The sequence below is a fragment of the Rhinoderma darwinii genome, chromosome 4 (assembly GCF_050947455.1).
Source record: "Rhinoderma darwinii isolate aRhiDar2 chromosome 4, aRhiDar2.hap1, whole genome shotgun sequence".
Classification (NCBI taxonomy): domain Eukaryota; kingdom Metazoa; phylum Chordata; class Amphibia; order Anura; family Rhinodermatidae; genus Rhinoderma; species Rhinoderma darwinii.
Window position 1 is genome coordinate 358371018 of NC_134690.1, and position 17179 is coordinate 358388196.

The window sequence follows — 17179 nt, forward strand, 5'->3', positions numbered from 1 at the left end:
TTGCCTCTCCAATCAGTCCTAGGCTCTGGGGTTTTTTAGGCTTTTGGGGACACAGGCGCACAAAATGGCCTCCAAGGCCGCAATACAGACAGAGTCCCGAAGTGCGTCTGCACTGTTTCTCCTGGACAGAAAACTTGAGATGGTCTATTTGTGTAGGCTCCTCTGGTTGAACAGCTGATGAGGGCAGCAAGGGTTGCTGGAATGTAGGAGTCAGCCAGGGAAATCTCCTGACCCGGTGAATCTCTTGACACCGTTCCTGGATCCTCATGTCAATCCAGGTAGCTTGCAGGATGAGGTCATCTAGGGTAGATCTCGAGCGGAAAGCAATGGCTGCGGCCGTCGAAGAGGTGAGTAATCCCGACGGTCCGCGGCCCTGTATGTTACAAGAGGGAATGGGGTAGTAGACACAATTGACATCTGATGATGTCAGCACATGGGAAAAGGAAGGCCAGGGCTGGGGTGAAGTTGCATCTTTTTGATGTAGTAGTGAGAGTGGCCTTTCAGAGGCCAAGCAGGGCCCAACCTGCTCTCCGCTGAACAGGGTGGAATGTATGGAGATTGCCTGTGTGTGCCAACAAACTAGGAGTGGCAGAAGAAGAGGCCCCAGGGTAAAAGAGATTGTCCCCTGGGGCAAGGGTTTGTAGAAGCAATAGAACAACTTCTGAATACCGTTCCTCCAAAGTGGAGGACACATTGAGGCATAATATTCCTAGCCACATGGATGAGGTGATGCACATGGGTGCTACAGATGAACACAGTAGGTAACAGGTGTATGATTTTAAAAAAAAAATCCCCATCCATAGCTCTATCTTTCCAGCTAAAGGATTTGCAGGACACTGGCAAGGAATTTTCTTTCTATGCAAAAACAGTTTATGGGCCCTTGCTCTCCAATAGCTTATCATAGAGCAACCTCCTCATGTCTCTCTCACATCCCATCAGTAATTGTGAGCTATGAAATTTATTATCTCATTCCCTGCAATCTGATAGACAGTGGGAAGCTGCTTTTAAGGTGGCAGTGAGCCCCCTTACCTATTGGGCACCTGTGTGCAGGTTGCACCTAAGGTCTGTCCTCCCCTGCCACTCCTGTTCGGTAGCATTATATTGAAGTGCTATTTATGTATTCTCTAGTAGGTTCAGTTTCATATTTTATTCTTTTTCAGAATCTGAACTATACATTAATATTGACATTTTATTGTATATTAAGACACATATTTTGTAAATTGGACTGAAATAACGTGGTTAGGACATGGTGACGGTGATATTTGTTGGGTTACCATAAAATCCATCAATCTAGAGTGAAACTTGAAAGCTGACTTATTATGGTGTAGACCTCCCTAAGTGGAGGTGGCATGGGGGTGTATAGTACACCAGTAACCACTGTACCTCACAGACGTCATTACCTGTGTCACTACAGCCCTCTAACTAGGTATCAGCACACGAGAGCGCTAGTATGTAGAATGGCTATACAACACAAGATATAATGTGGCGCAGGCAGGGTGTAGGGACTTTCCACTGCTCATGTAGATGTCATCACAATGAACACACACCCAGCACTGAGCTCCTCCTCACTAACACACTTCTAATAGACTGCTTCATCTGCACATTGCTCAATACACAACACTGCCCTGAGCAAAAGAACTTGCTTGCTGGAAAACATTCTGTGTCGGCACTGGTTTCTGCACGGCCAAGCTAAAAGGGTGCTCCGTGGGATCACCTATGGGCCTGAAGGACTGGTGACCCTTCTCTGCTGTTGATAGGACTATAGCCTGTATTTAACCCGTACAATATTTAATATAGGAGAACTTTATACAGAGCTGTCACAGGAGCAGCTACAATATATTACTTTCTGATACACATCATAGGACAACTACTTAAACAGATCCACCATGGCAGGTAAGTGTCAAGTTTGTCTTTTTAGTATTTTAAGATGCCTTTAAAAGACCAATAAACTAAAAGTCGTCAGTTTATAAAAGTGCAGATTATGCACACTTATTATTATTTCTGTTACTTATATAGCGCCAACATATTCCGCAGCATTGTACAGAGGCTGTCCTCACTCACTGTCCCTATTGGGGCTCACAATCTGAATTCCCTATCTGTATGTTTTTGGGGTGTGGGAGGAAACCAAAGCACCTCGAGGAAACTCAAGCAAACACAGGGGGAACGTACAAACTCCATGCAGTTGTTGTCGTTGGTGGGATTTGAACCCAGGACCCCAGTGTTACAAGGCACCAGTGCTAAAAGGTTGTCAGAATCGAACGTATATGTGAAATAAAGAAGTGATGAATGGGGAGGGGGAAACATTTTCGGGACTTCCTGTTATTAGTCTCATTGAATAAAGGTGGCCATACACATTAAATAACTGTCGGACAGAAATCTGCGTGTTTAGTTCTGTGTAATGTGTATGGGGTCTTAACACTTTAAGTGTGTGGCAAATATAGATGAGATAGACTTCATATCTATAGCGCCAGTTTAAATCCGTGAGTAAGGCATTACCAATACGTCTAATACTTCCTCTTTTTGGATCCAAATCTGTGTTTTGTGTTGCAACTCACTTGGCATATATGTTTATTGTTATTCTAGGCGTGTGAAGAAAATATAATGTATAAATATTCAAAGGAATTAAAACTTGCGAAAAGAGTAGTGTAGTACAGTGTAGTACTAGCTAATGTGTTTTATTATTGTAATTGTGTCATGACAAATGGGATTTTGTAACTCTTATTATTACTGTAGCATGTTAAATGATTTTTTTTAAATTTAGTTTGAGAGTATCAACAAAATAAATTCAGCAAAACTAAAAAAGGAGAAGTTCAGTCTTCTCGGTATGTGTCACGAGAAAGGAATCGGTCACTTCTCCAAATTCTAGTCACTTTGAATCAAGCTGGATATTCCTCTGATCGAGCAGTCACTGGGATGTACATTTTTATAAAGTCACTTTACTATGGCAATGATAACTGATAAGACAGATGAGGAAATCCTGAATGACATCATAAATTGTAGCTTAAAAATTCAAAATATCGCAAATAACTACCTTCTGATCAATCTTTTGCATTGTGTTGTTTGACAGACATAGCAGAGTTGAGTTTTTCATTTGACACAGCTCATTATGATCTTTTTCATGTGTTTTCTGTGGTTTTATGTGCTTAGCATTGCAGGTAAACCTAGAACCTTATCTTAACTGAAAGTGTTATCATGATGCACCAACAAGGTGACAAACTCAGTTCTGCTACACGTGTTATTGATCACCTACAAACATCTGTCGGTTATTTCTTCCTTAGTCTTTATAAAACTTTATCAGCGGAATGTCTAATCATACTGTGTAATTAGTTTAAAACACCAGAGGGCAGAAAACTATAATTTGAACAGATGTAGCAGAGCTGTATTTTTAGCCCACGTAACACATTTTCAGCATACAGTTTATTAGGTATATGTCACCATTACTATTGGTGACACACACATTCTGTATATACGGTATCACTATATCCGTAATAACTTGTACAATAAATTCAACAATTTAATTAAGGGGTTGATCTAGCTTAATAAAATATTTTTGGGTTTACTTAGTTTTACTCCTTATGGTTGGAGCTGATTTTGGCCTTCAAGATTAAAAATATGTCTCCTTCATTTGCCTCCAGTTTTCTCTGATTTGTTTGTTGCTTTATAGATGATGTTGAAAATAAGAAGCCATTTTTTGAACTCTTGCCTAAAAAAAAATCTAAATTAAAATGGGTTGTCTCATCAAGATAATTACTTTTTAAAATTAAAGCCAGCCCGACCACAAGTCCGACTTCAAATATCCAAGGCGAGCAGTTGTTATAACTGGGTAAAGTTTCATCCATCCATACATGTAATGTAGTATTACATGCAGGCTATTCAAATGAATGGCCGAACATGTAATACATAGACGGGCCGGGTACATCAGAGCGAGAGCTGGGGAAGGGGGTTTCCTCTCTATGACGTCCATATGCCCTAATAGGGCATTGACAGGGGTTGTCTTCATTATATTCAAAAACATAGATGTCACAATGAAAAGCATTTTGTCACATGTATCTTGCACATAAAACTTTCAGATAAAAACAATATAAAAGTCAACAATAGTAAAGTTTACTACAATATTTAATACCCAACGTATTTCAATGTATTGGATTATAACAGATACTTTGGTGTCTAGTTTTATGTGATGTACTAAGCAGAGATTAGAAAGGGGAATTTTACCCAGTAAATAAACTACTTCCTTTTTCCCAAATATATTTAAATCACTTTACATCATATTATCACGAGAACTTTGTGAAGCTGCCGCTGTATTATATGGTTGTATGGGTCCTGCTGCCATCAGCTGATAACAGGGGGTCTCACTGCTGGGACCTACCATAATAAACTGGACATGAAATCATTGGAAGTCAATGATGTTCTATGTACCACTGAAATCCTCCTTAGGCCCCATGTACACGAGGGTGCTTTTGCGACCGCAATTCTCCCGAAAATCCATGGGAGAATTGCATTCATTCCTATGGGCCCATGCACACGACCGTGGTTTCCACGGTCCATGCATGGTCCAGGCTCATAGGAAGTATGAGCGGGCGGCTCGCGGGTGACACTCCGCAGCCGGCAGACCTGAAAATCACAGACGTGCACATGGCTATGGTCGAGTGCATGAGGCCTTACTATTATTACGTCAGGCCCTAATAGGCTGTTCAGGTAGGGGTAACTAAATCCCTCCGTTATTTACTAGGGAAGACCTATATTAGGGCGTGAAGGTACGGAGGAGAACATTAGGTGCGTGCAATAGGCTAACCTGAGAACTAAAATATTTTTTGATTTTTAGTAAATGGGACAGACAAGGCATTATATGAAGAATAAATAGTTAATAGATGCAATAACACCTTTTGTGTCTGTATGTGAACCAGGAACTCCTTGTTCTTCATAAAAGGGATGTGTTTAGTGAATGGGCTGCGGTCAGGGCTACAGTTAGGAAGTTTTGCAGTATTGTCAGCTTATGATGTTACTAGAGCGCCAAGGCAATCTCTTATTCATTACTTACATACACCAACATGTTCTGAAGAGACATACTGAACGTGTAGTAACCCCTTGGAAGAAGCTTGCTGCTGCTGCAGTGGAAGGTTCAGCACCTGTAAGCATATCTGGGATATTCTAGGACAGAGAAGATAAGATGATCCTACGGCCTCCATACGGTTTCCTCAATTTTGTATGAAGGCACACACAGTTTTCTTCTGCATGAATCAGTGAGAGAAAAAAATTGTGGCATGCTCCAATGCGAGTATTCCCCCCTCAAAGTCCGAACACGTTGCCTTAGTACTATATGGCAGTGCCTATGGGTACATAATACAGTGTGAATCCTATTCTTTTGGCAGTGTAGCGTTACCATAATGGATATGACTTGGTTAAAAGCTGCCAAAAACCATACTAATGTCCAGTGGTGTGCAGAAGGGGCATGTTACAGGGTCAAAACCCCTATTAGCCATTGAAACTTCTATGCACTTGGGGTTTGTGTCCTATAACACAGCCTGACTGTCCCAAACCATGACAGCAGGGCACGCACCACTCCCATAACTATTGTCATTACAACATCAAAAGCAGGCAGAATAGTGCAGACCTCCCTGCTACCTGTGACAACTCACTTGCAGGATAGGAAGGGGGCACGCCGCCCGAGGTGGCATCACAGCTTTCAAGTTATAATATGGAGAGGGAGAGCGAGAGAGAATGTTCTTTAACACTTTCTTGAAATACTTGTAACTACAATTCTCATACTAGAGATGTGGTTCTATGCACAAGTTCTTAGACAATGTACCTTTACTACAAGATGGTTTTGCAGGTGAATTGTTGTATGTGTGTCGATATTTTAAGCTATCATTCCCCATAGTGTCAATTTTACTTCACTTAAAAACTTTCACTTGAACATTTGCTGTTGTGGGTTTACCAGTCATAGCAAACACTTAATATAGCGAAACCATCATTTGTTCTTCTCAGTATATACTAAACAGATGACTTATATAAAGTAGCTAATAATGATATTCCTAAATATATGTTTAAATATATATTGCTTGAAAGAATTTGAAAGAAGTTTTACATTTTTTAAAAACCCATAAAACTGCCCTAGTGGCAGAATACATGGATAGCATTGAAAAATAAGGAGTTTAGGACAACAACAGGGCTTCAGAGTCGCACTCCAACTTATTTATCAAGTTTTCCAGCCACTTTTAATTAGAAAAGTAGCAGAACACAATGCTAGATCCGACCTGCCATAGTCTTACTCACAAGCTGCATTGGGAGACACCTCCCCCATTGTTTTAAAGGGGTTTTCTTCACTTTAAAAAAACAAAAACACAGAAAATACCTAATATGTTTTAAGTGGTCACCAGGTGATGCCACCATAGCTCAGGAGTAGTTATTTTTTATTTTCATTAAGTTGCCCAGTTCTGTGCAGCCCTGTAGTTTTCATTTTGCTAGGGCATGCTGTATGTGGGATTACCATGGGATTACCATGTAAAGGACTACAATTCCCAGGATTCCTTTTCCCTCTCATATACATTGCCTATGGTTACAGCTGCCTGTATGCCCCTCTTTTATAAGGTAAGAGCTCTTCTGTTCTGCTGCTAGACTCTGCATGATCTGCTGCCCAGCATTCCTCCAGAGACAGGGAGTGAGGGGGGAGAGCAGGGAGCAAAGCAGACAAGTGGCATGTAATGTGTTACATCCGATACTACAGGGAGGGTATTGTTCATTCACAGTTTGCCCATGGATGAAATATACATGCATAAATCCAAATAGTGCTCCTAACTCAATCAGCTGACAGCTACTTGTTCCGACTCTATCATAACCATTCACACTTGTCTTGGCCAATCATGCATGTTTACTTCAATGGGGAGAGAGTAAAAAAAATTACTGCCAGACCCCTCTGGCAGTGGCCTATCACCTGCAGGAACAAAGGAATGAGAATATTGATATCTAACATGCCCGATCTGTCCTTCACTCTAAGGCTAAGTTCACACGGAGTATTTTGGGGGAGGAATATCTGCCTCAAAGCTCCAAACGGAATTTTGAGGCAGATATTCCTCCCCCAAAATACTCCGTGTGAATAGCAATTATCGCGCCGTTTTTCGCCCGCGGCCATTGAGCGCCGCGGGCATAAAACACGCTTTCTCCTGCCTCCCATTGAAGTCAATGGGAGGTCGGACGCGGAAGCGCCCGAAGATAGGGCATGTTGCTTCTTTTTCCCGCGAGGCAGTTTTACTGCTCGCGGGAAAAAGACGCCGACGCCTCCCATTGAAATCAATGGGAGGCGTTCTCGGGCCGTTTCTGCCGAGTTTTGCGACGCGGTTTCCGCGTCAAAAAACTCGGCAAAAGACCCCGTGTGAACATAGCCTAAGTCCGCCATCAAGAGAGAGTCAAAAGGCCCCATACACATTCGATTGTTGGCAAATTCTGCCGAAATTGGCTCATTTAGCAAACTTTTATCTGATGTATGGTCTGCTTTAGATCATGCAAGTTTTATTTGTGTTGTCTTGGAAAAACCCTTCAGTGAGAGAAGTGTTGACAGTAATAAAAGGGGGAGTTGTATTACACCAAAGTTTAAAAACATTTCCCTTTGAAAATTTCTCAGCTTTGTAGGAAGTATTCACTGTAATTTGTATTATGTCATTAGAATTTTTTTCATTATTCTCATCTATTTCTGTTAAATGTCTGGTCAAAAAATATCCTTGATGATTATGACTAAGAATATGGCTCTTTTTTTTTAGCTGCCGTAGATTTCAGTAGTATGAATATGTGTCAATGACCGACAGATGTTTGTAGGTGATCAAAACATTGTCACGTTACCAAAATGAAAATTGTAATTTACAATACCGAAATTTTTGATTATCTCATCTCTATCAGGGAAAAGTTCTATAACGTCATAGGTATTTATAATCTAGTCTACATATATAATATGCACTCTCAACTATATCCACTTATAGATTCCACTTGTGGCTTTATAGAGGGACAGTCCCGTTTTTTCAACCTCAATTCCCAGACATCTAGTGATATTGATCTTTGTTGTTTTACTTGCTTCCGTTATTTGTCCATAGAAATATTCTGGAAGAATTTGTTAGTGGATATTCTTAATATAGGATGTTTTCATGTCCAACTATAATTCAGAGAAGTATGCTTTAGGCTTCGTTCACATCTGCGTGAGAGTTCAGTTCTGATGTTCCGTTGGAGTTTCCCGTCAGAACGGGACCCTGACTGAAACAAACGGAAACCATAGGTTTCTGTTTGCATCACCATTGATTTCAATGGTGACGGATCCGGTGCCAATGGTTTCTGTTTGTGAGTTGTGCAAGGGTTCCGTCGTTTTGATGGAATCAATACCGTAGTCGACTACGCTATTCAATCCGCCAAAACTACGGAACCCTTGCACAACGGAGACAAACGGAAACCATTGGCACCATTGAAATCAACGGTGATGCAAACAGAAACCTATAGTTTTTGTTTGTTTCAGTCAGGGTCCCGTTTTGACAGGAAGCTCCAACGGAACATCAGAACGGGACTCTCACGCAGATGTGAATGAAGCCTAATATGTTCATGACCAAACAAAGTCCATCATATGTCATGTCATCTTCAGCCACTCCAGAGGTTACTTGTACTCTGGTAAATCCATGGCAGAATGTTGTAAGATATCTTTCACTTGAATGTCTGTTACTATGTATGTAAATGTGAGTTACTGAAGCCTAGATAAGAGGTACCGTGAACACAATAGTTATCTAACAGAGTCATTGTGTTATATTGTTAATAGCCTAGAGAAATGTCTTTCATGGAACAGGGAATATCAGCATAAGATTTAGATAGATCAATTGCAGAATTTGCAGATGTGGGTAGATGTTGGTACACTGGTTGCCAACCTACACCTTGTGGCAGAGTAGCGTGGTCTACATTAACTATTTTCTTTGTGGTTTATATCTGATTATTTCTGAATTGTGTTATAAAGAAGAAGAGTGTCAGCCCTTTTTTATGCATTTTCTAAATGCCATGAACAATTTTGCTCCTTTCACAGTGTCTGACGTCAATATATGGACAAACCAAACCATATTTTTAATAACAGTCTGCAAGAGATTTCTACATGGTAGTTAGGAAAGCTAAAGGGAAACCCAGCCTCCATCATTCAGTAAGTCATATGGGACTTTGACTTCTATGTCAATCCTTTGGAGTAAGGTGTCATTGAATTCGAAATCTCCATCTTCCTTCTCCTCCCCCTATTCCTTCCATGTTTCAGGCAAGGAATTGTAATCTAGAAGTTGGCTTTTCATAGCACAGAGTTGTGGAGGACAGCCAATGTCTTAGAAAGAAGATGTCACCTAGTACAGTGTACCTCAATGTTTCTGAGCCAAGTATCCCCTACGCAAACAAATCACATCAAAGTACCCCAAAGCTATGTGATACACTCCGCTACCTATCAATGCATGAGCACAATGCAAGTACTCCTTAGAGATATGTATCCCCTGGGGTACGCATACTTACCTTGTACATGCAATAACCTGGAAAAATAAATACAATAACACAGGCATGTTGCATATATCGAAGAGCTTTGTAATTTTCAGATAAAGTAGATGTTAAAAAAAAAAGTGTTGGAATTCTACATATTACAAGAGGGCCAATCCAATCATAATGAATCTGCCTTGGGTCCCAATTCTACATGTTTGAGGACTTGTTTGACAGACTACCAAGTTCTCTAATATTGTTTCTACATTACAATCCGATCCAGGTCATCACCATAAACATAGCTCCCTCTACTTCTGAAATGTCCCCTCATCAAACCGAGTGATAGATTTGTATTAATATATTTACTGAATTGCTTCAGAAAGGGATTCTGTTTATTAGGTCCAATCCTGCCCTGGGTAAATAAAAGACTGCTGAAGAGCATGGACCTGTATGAAGAAGTAGTATTTTGATCAATAAACCACGTGTCCTCCGTTAATCATTAAAAATGTTGTGAAGTAGTAGCTCTAAACCCAACTCCTAACACAATAGAGCAACTGTAAAGCAGGTGAAAACCTATTTTAGACGTAGGAAATATTCACAAACAAAATGATTAATTTCCACATGCTGGAAAACCCCCTTCTATTCTGGGAATTCCCCAACATACTTCTTGGAAGTCTATACATTCCAGGTTCTGTGCACTGAAGTCAGGACATGGATCTTGTGTTATTGTCCGCTTCTTATCATGTGATTGGCCGTCACTTGACATGATGATTTCTATCTTATTGCAGGAAATACTAATCTCTTATCGTGCCAGCAAATAGTCAAATATTAAATCCAAACAGATTAGTAGATTTACATACAATGGGTATCAATTATTAGTGGATACATGTAGTAATCGGTATTTGAAGCAGTTCTAGGTGTGATACATGGGGAAGTTCTTACACTTTGCTGTCACTGTCTCAGATAGGGAAAAGTTTGGTTTTTGACCACAATGTGGAAGCTCTTAGAGGGGTTCTCTATTTTAGGCCTCATGCACACGCTCGTGCCCGTAATCACTGCCCGTGATTGCGGGCACGGACGTCTGCGGACAGCCACCCGCATTTTCAGCCCGTGCTCCCATACAAATTATGGGACATGTCCTATCTTATGCGGCGGCTTTCTACGGCCCAGACACCTTCCCGTAAATAAATGGTAATTTTTAACAGTAGTGTTCATGGGCCCTTAGAAAATCCCTTATTGCTGGGTGGATCCTTTAACAATAAGCTGATCAGAAAGGGTCCCCCTGCTGGGACCCCCAGCGATCAGCTGTAATCTGTTAGGGAAACTTTACAGTAAGTGTTTAATTTCCCTTCAGTGCCACCACACGGGAAACCAAGCGTTACAAAAAGCCCTTTCACATCAATGAATTGTCTGTTTAATGCAGGACAGGAGCGAGAGACACACTTTGTGACTGCTGTCCAAACTGGCCAAAAGATGAAGATCTTGAAAAGCTGAAAACATGATTACAGTACGGGACAGTAGTTCCACGGCGAGGCAGGGACTCCTAGCGTCGTACATAACTATGATGCTAGGAGCTCGGCTCCCTGCAGTGTGTTCAGTCCGGGACTTGCGGCCGAAATACGTTCCGTCCTTTACGAACCAAACATGCTCATGTGAATCCAGCCTAACTATTCTATCAATGGTGTAACTAGGCTATCAATAAGCCAAAAGTTTATATAATAGCATAAGACTATGACCATTACTATAGTTATTACATGGTGGCTCAGTTGTCAATACATGGGTGAATATTGCGCAGGTCAATTACAAATTTTGGGGTGTAGTGCTGGAGAATATGTGAAGTTTACATGTTCTCCCTAGGTTTCCTTGTTTCATGCTCAGGATAATCAGCCCCCTATGACCTAAAGTGGGTCCTGAGATAGGGAACGAGCTGCAGAAAGTGTTGGTGCCATATAAATGTAATATGTCCTGTGAAATATTTATAGAGAAAGGGAGGAAACCTCCAGCTCACCGGTTCTACGTCTCCAGAAGTATCGCTCGGATCCCCGCAACGGCCCGCGGTGTATATTGCAAGAAAAAGGAAAGGATGATCCAGCGCTGATGATAGTTTAAAAGGGAAAGACGATTCCCATGTTTATTGGAAAAATCATTAAAATTGGAGAGGAGACGCAGTCTCAAGGCAGGAGTAATCAGGGTATGTACCTAAGCCTACGCGTTTCGAACGCAGACTGCGTTCTTAATCATGGCAAAAGAAGTGATTGCCATGCTTAAGAACGCAGTCTGCGTTCGAAACGCGTAGGCTTGGGTACATACCCTGATTACTCCTGCCTTGAGACTGCGTCTCCTCTCCAATTTTAATGATTTTTCCAATAAACATGGGAATCGTCTTTCCCTTTTAAACTATCATCAGCGCTGGATCATCCTTTCCTTTTTCCTGTGAAATATTTGTCTGATACAAGTCATGGAGGTGGTAAATTAGGAGAATATTTGATCGATAGAAACCATAATCGAACAGTCACTTTCTTATAATGCTCACTTCATGCTAATTCTCTGAGAAGGCTCATGAGAAGATATGCGCAGCTTCGGCTGCAGTCTCTAGTTTTGGTGCCTTTGAAGAACACTTTGTAGCTTGCTTTGTATATACTGACTCGGCGTCTTACGTTTCCTGAAGTTTAATTGATGCACAATTTATGTAAATTATGACACTTGCTTTTTCCTACTTCACACTTCCTACTGTTGCCTTTCTCTTCCTCTCTTTGTCTTTTTTAGTTGTTCACCTACTGAAACCTTGACAATGGAAAAAGTGATATTTCAGAACAGGCAAATCCATATATATAGGTAGTGCAGCAGTGCAAAAGCACAGTATACATGTACTTATATCTGGTCCCATATACAGTCAAATGATCATGGCCCTCTTGACCCCATTTCTACATCACTCAACCACCATCTTCTACTTCATTGTGTACATTTGGTGGGTAAATGACCGTTGTGCGAAATATAGATGATGTTATCCTCATTCTCAGAACCTATGGACTCCTATAGGGCGATAGAAAGGGCTTAATACGATCTTTATGAACTTTTTGGCTCATAATATATATCTGATAAGTCTCTGTGGGCAGGGACAATAGCACTTAATTGAAATGAACAGGCACCATGTTTGCATTTTATTGCCTATTGAATAGGCCCTGTTTATTTGCAGTGACTGGTAGGTGTCACCTGACAAGTGAGTGGGCCCCTCTTTTGGACTTGACTGGGCCGCTGACAGCAGTACTGCCTGTACTACCCTGATGGCATCCCTAAATTACGCGGTAGAGTGTCCGTTTATGCTTAGATTTACATGACATTGCTAGCCTAGTGGCCCCAGTTACTGGCACTGACCAATTTAAGACTTAAGGCATGTCTGATACCCTTCTAAATGGTAAATACTAATACATATATATTATTGGAATTGTTCTAATCTTTGGTACGTCTGAAGTGTAATGATCAGACTCACAGGGAGATTGATGTTTTCTTTTTAATCATTTGCCCAAAACCTTTTCATTGCTAATAAATTTGTTATTTTGCGCTAATTGTGTGGAATACAGGTGACCTGAAACTTGATTTTGACTTATAGTCATCACTGTAAAGTATAGCGCAATGGGCAGAGGTGGGCATAAATTAGTATTGGCAAAAAATAATATGTTTGCCACCAAACGATACAATTTTGGCGACTGATAGAGATCAAATATGTTACTAATACACTATGATCACTGATAAAAATATAAGTACTTTATACAGTTTGATAGTATTGGTGAGCACTGTGTTATAACAGTACATAATCCAATATGCTAGTCACTAATGGGCAGAATGCTTGGCAATGCAAATATACAGTTTATTGAGCATTGGTTTTATTTTATTATTGATAGTTGCTATATGACTGTTTAGAAGATTTAGCACATGACCAACATAGTAAATGAGCTTAGCGTAGAATCCATCACACATATTAACTAGCACTTCAAACCAAATGGTGCCTGTACTTAAATGAAATACACCATGCTTCTGACCTGGTAAAATGTGCCATTGCCAGTCAGACTGCATTCTTTCTTCTCAATTCCCGCAAATACACTAGAGAATAGGTTGGCATGTCTCCAAGTTCACCTCTGTCACAGAACACCTTAACCCATGCAGCTCAAAGTAAAACAGACATAATATAAACTTATGTCATCTTTGATTTCGCTTTATGAAATTATTTTTTTTACCAATCAGATTACTGGGCAGTCTCCTAATATGGCACATAGACTCTGGATTTTTTGCATAGCTACATTTCGAGTAAAAGGACTTTGCATATTGACAAATTACTATAAAAATGTAAACAAATAAAAAAATATATATAAAAATATAGGTCATATTACCAATAGAGACTAAAAGGTTATTTGTGAATCGATCCAGAGTCAGTAAATGTAAAGTAAAACGTTAGCTCACCCTCACAAATCACATACTGGGATATTATGCAGTATCTCCCTCAGTTCAAAACTTCAAACCAGCAGCCATAAATGAATAGAGGAACGCAATGCTATAAATTAGAACTTTTTGCAGGTTCAAAATGCATAAGTGATATGTTTATGCTTCGGCATTCTTAAAAAAGAAGTGGGGCAGAGAGTACTGGTTACAGGTTCCTTTAATTCAGAGTCACCTTCCAATGGGGTTGTCTTCCGCTGAACCGGTTGGCCCTGTTGTATTTTGGAATGTTCAAAAAGTTTTTTGCAAAAATTTTTGCAACGGAAAAATCCTTTTCATACATGCGAATGGGGTTGTTTCTACATTATGTGCATGGATTTCGTCAAATCCCATTCAGATGAATGGGACCGTCACAAAATTGTACATAGGTACTCTGGTGGGTCAGTCTGACCCGGTCTGTAGTTTTGACACAATTGGATGATAAACTTAGTTCAGGCCTTGTTCAAGTTCATCAGGCAGGATACCTTGTAGAAATTATGCTGGAATGTATTTTTTCATAGCAGAAATGTATCTCCTCCTTCAACACCTTGACTAATATTATACTGTAAATCTACAAACCTTTCTAATTCTATTTTCTCTCTGCTCTGATAGGTCATCATATGATGATGCACAACACACTTATGGGTAAGTGAAGTACGATGGCAGTAATATAATGAGGTGATCACCTGCATGGACTAGAAATTTATTTTAAATCTAGGTCCCTTTAAGGAACACTGAATAAATATATTAATCCATGTCAAAACTCACAAGGGCAGAGACAGTGGTTGGATAGAGCTAAACATAGTAATATGCCCCGACAATATACAAAAATTTATAATCTAAGTGGACTCTTACATGTAACCATATTTCCCTAATACAAAAGAAAAAAATGTCACCATGTTATTAGAACCTTAATCAACTTTAATTGTCGCTATGTGAGTTATAATTATGTCAGTAGGTGTCCATGGTTATTTACAGATATTTTTACTCAATATATAATCATTACTATTTATTATATTGTTCAGACAATAGTTCATACCTGTATCGATCATAGATGAGTCGTAAAAAATATACTAATAAAATATTAAGGTGGCAAAACTCCTTTTTGTGTAGGAATTTTGGATAAAAGGGGTTGTCCAGAACTTTACATTGATAACCAACGCTTAGGATAGGCCATCAATATAAGATCGTTGGGATCCGACCCCTGGGACTCTCATTGATCAACAGAATGCATTCAAGTAAGTGGGGCTGAGCTGCAGAATTAAGAACAGCCATCCCCATGTGTATGGGGCTGTGCCTGGATAAACAAAGAAGGAGCCATAGCGCTTCAGCAAGTGCCATGGCCCCTTTGTTCTGCTGATCAGTAGAGGTCCTGTTGGTCAGACCCCCACAATCATGCAATGATGGCCTCTCGAATTTAAGGTCCTGGACAATCCATTTAATATATTGCATGATGCAATGTAATCTTACTGTAAACAGTATTAATAGCTCCAAGGAGTTCAGTGACCTTAAAAACATATGAAGGTTTTGTTGGCACAATTTCTTACAGTTCTCATTGATCCTGGAAACCATGTAAAGATGGCCTCCATACATTCAAATACAATGACATAAAGGAATGAAACACTCAAATTTTCACTTGTTTTACTAGCTACAAGAAGAAAAAAAATATTCGAAATATTAAAAATATATTTCACACAGTTTTGAGAACATGATCTTTTTCATACAGTATGTTCTTCTGCACAGTTTGCTTCATGGTTACTCGTCTGTTTCAGGTGAACCCTACATAGAAATATTTGAGCAGCCCCGTCAGAGAGGAATGAGATTCCGATACAAATGTGAAGGGCGATCAGCTGGCAGTATCCTCGGAGAACGCAGTTCAGAAAATAACCGTACATACCCATCGATCCAGGTACAGGCAAACAGTACATAGTTCTTAACTAAAGCTCTAGTGAATATCTTCTGCTTTGGTATCAATAAGGTGGGCAGCATTTCTGGTCCATAGATTTCAGTAGTTGTGTAATTTGAAGTGTATCAAGTAATAACTTCCTCCATGTCACCAAGTGCTCAACATGCAATATCTGCTCTACATGTATTCATAGCATTGTGTTGACCATTTCTGGACTATCTCTGTATGAAATAAAGCGTAACCACCAGGCATCTCATCATTATGGTCTGAAGTTTGTTTCTGCAGCTGGTTGAACATCTGGTATAGCTTTCCACCTGTGAAGTGTAGGTGTTAGGGTATGTGCACACGATGAGAGGCTTTTACGGCTGAAATGACAGACTGTTTTCAGGAGAAAACAGCTGCCTCGTTTCAGCCGTAATTCCTCCTCCTCGCATTTTGCGAGGCTTCTCTGACAGCCGTAAATTTTGAGCTGTGCTTCATTGAGTTCAATGAAGTACGGCTCAAATTACGTCTGAAAGAAGTGTCCTGCACTTCTTTTGACGAGGCTGTATTTTTACGCGTCGTCGTTTGACAGCTGTCAAACGACGACGCGTAAATGACAGGTCGTCTGCACAGTACGTCGGCAAACCCATTCAAATGAATGGGCAGATGTTTGCCGACGTATTGTAGCCTTATTTTCAGACGTAAAACGAGGCATAATACGCCTCGTTTACGTCTGAAAATGGGTCGTGTGAACCCAGCCTTAGCCATAATAACATATCAGATGATGGCTTCCATTTTTTTACCAGATTTCCGACAAGCAAAATCACTTTTTACTTAACATTTCCTTGAATTAAATTTATACATTAGCTCCTGTATGTCCAACTATAGCCATGGCCTCATTCTGAAGAAGTATCAATGGAGGCATCCAAGGCACAGGACCCATAAAATATCTGCTTTAATAATAAATTGGGGCAAGCCAGGTTTGGGCGCTAGTTAATCTCTCATATCTGGCCAGAAGTTTTACCCAACTTGGATAGCTCGCCAAATGGGTTGCATCATTTGGACAACCACTTCTGGAGATTTGGAGAGGTCAGTAAGTACTAAAGGAGTTGTCTGCTTTTCAACGTCTCTCTCGTCATCCTACTGCTTAATAAACATGCCCTAAGAGGATATTTAGGATAGATTTTGGAAAGCAGACAACTCCTTTAGTACTCACTTACTGACTTCAATATGGTATATTGCTAGATATGCAGGTTTTATCACCGCTTGGGGCTTTGACCGATTGGATTTTAGCCACATTTTGATATTCTGAATGGTCTGTCGGAAAATGTGTTGCCCCTTGAT

General features: G+C 40.2%; 1 protein-coding gene across 1 annotated transcript in view; it reads left to right on the forward strand.

Moving 5' to 3' along the window:
• Nucleotides 1-1640: 1640 nt before the first annotated feature.
• REL (REL proto-oncogene, NF-kB subunit) overlaps nucleotides 1641-17179 on the forward strand; it is a 37506-nt gene continuing 21967 nt past the window's right edge. The window contains exons 1-3 of the mRNA XM_075864504.1: nucleotides 1641-1893; nucleotides 14560-14592; nucleotides 15720-15856. Coding sequence (XP_075720619.1) covers nucleotides 1887-1893; nucleotides 14560-14592; nucleotides 15720-15856 — 177 coding nt within the window. The 5' untranslated portion in view covers nucleotides 1641-1886. The remainder of the gene's footprint in view (nucleotides 1894-14559; nucleotides 14593-15719; nucleotides 15857-17179) is intronic.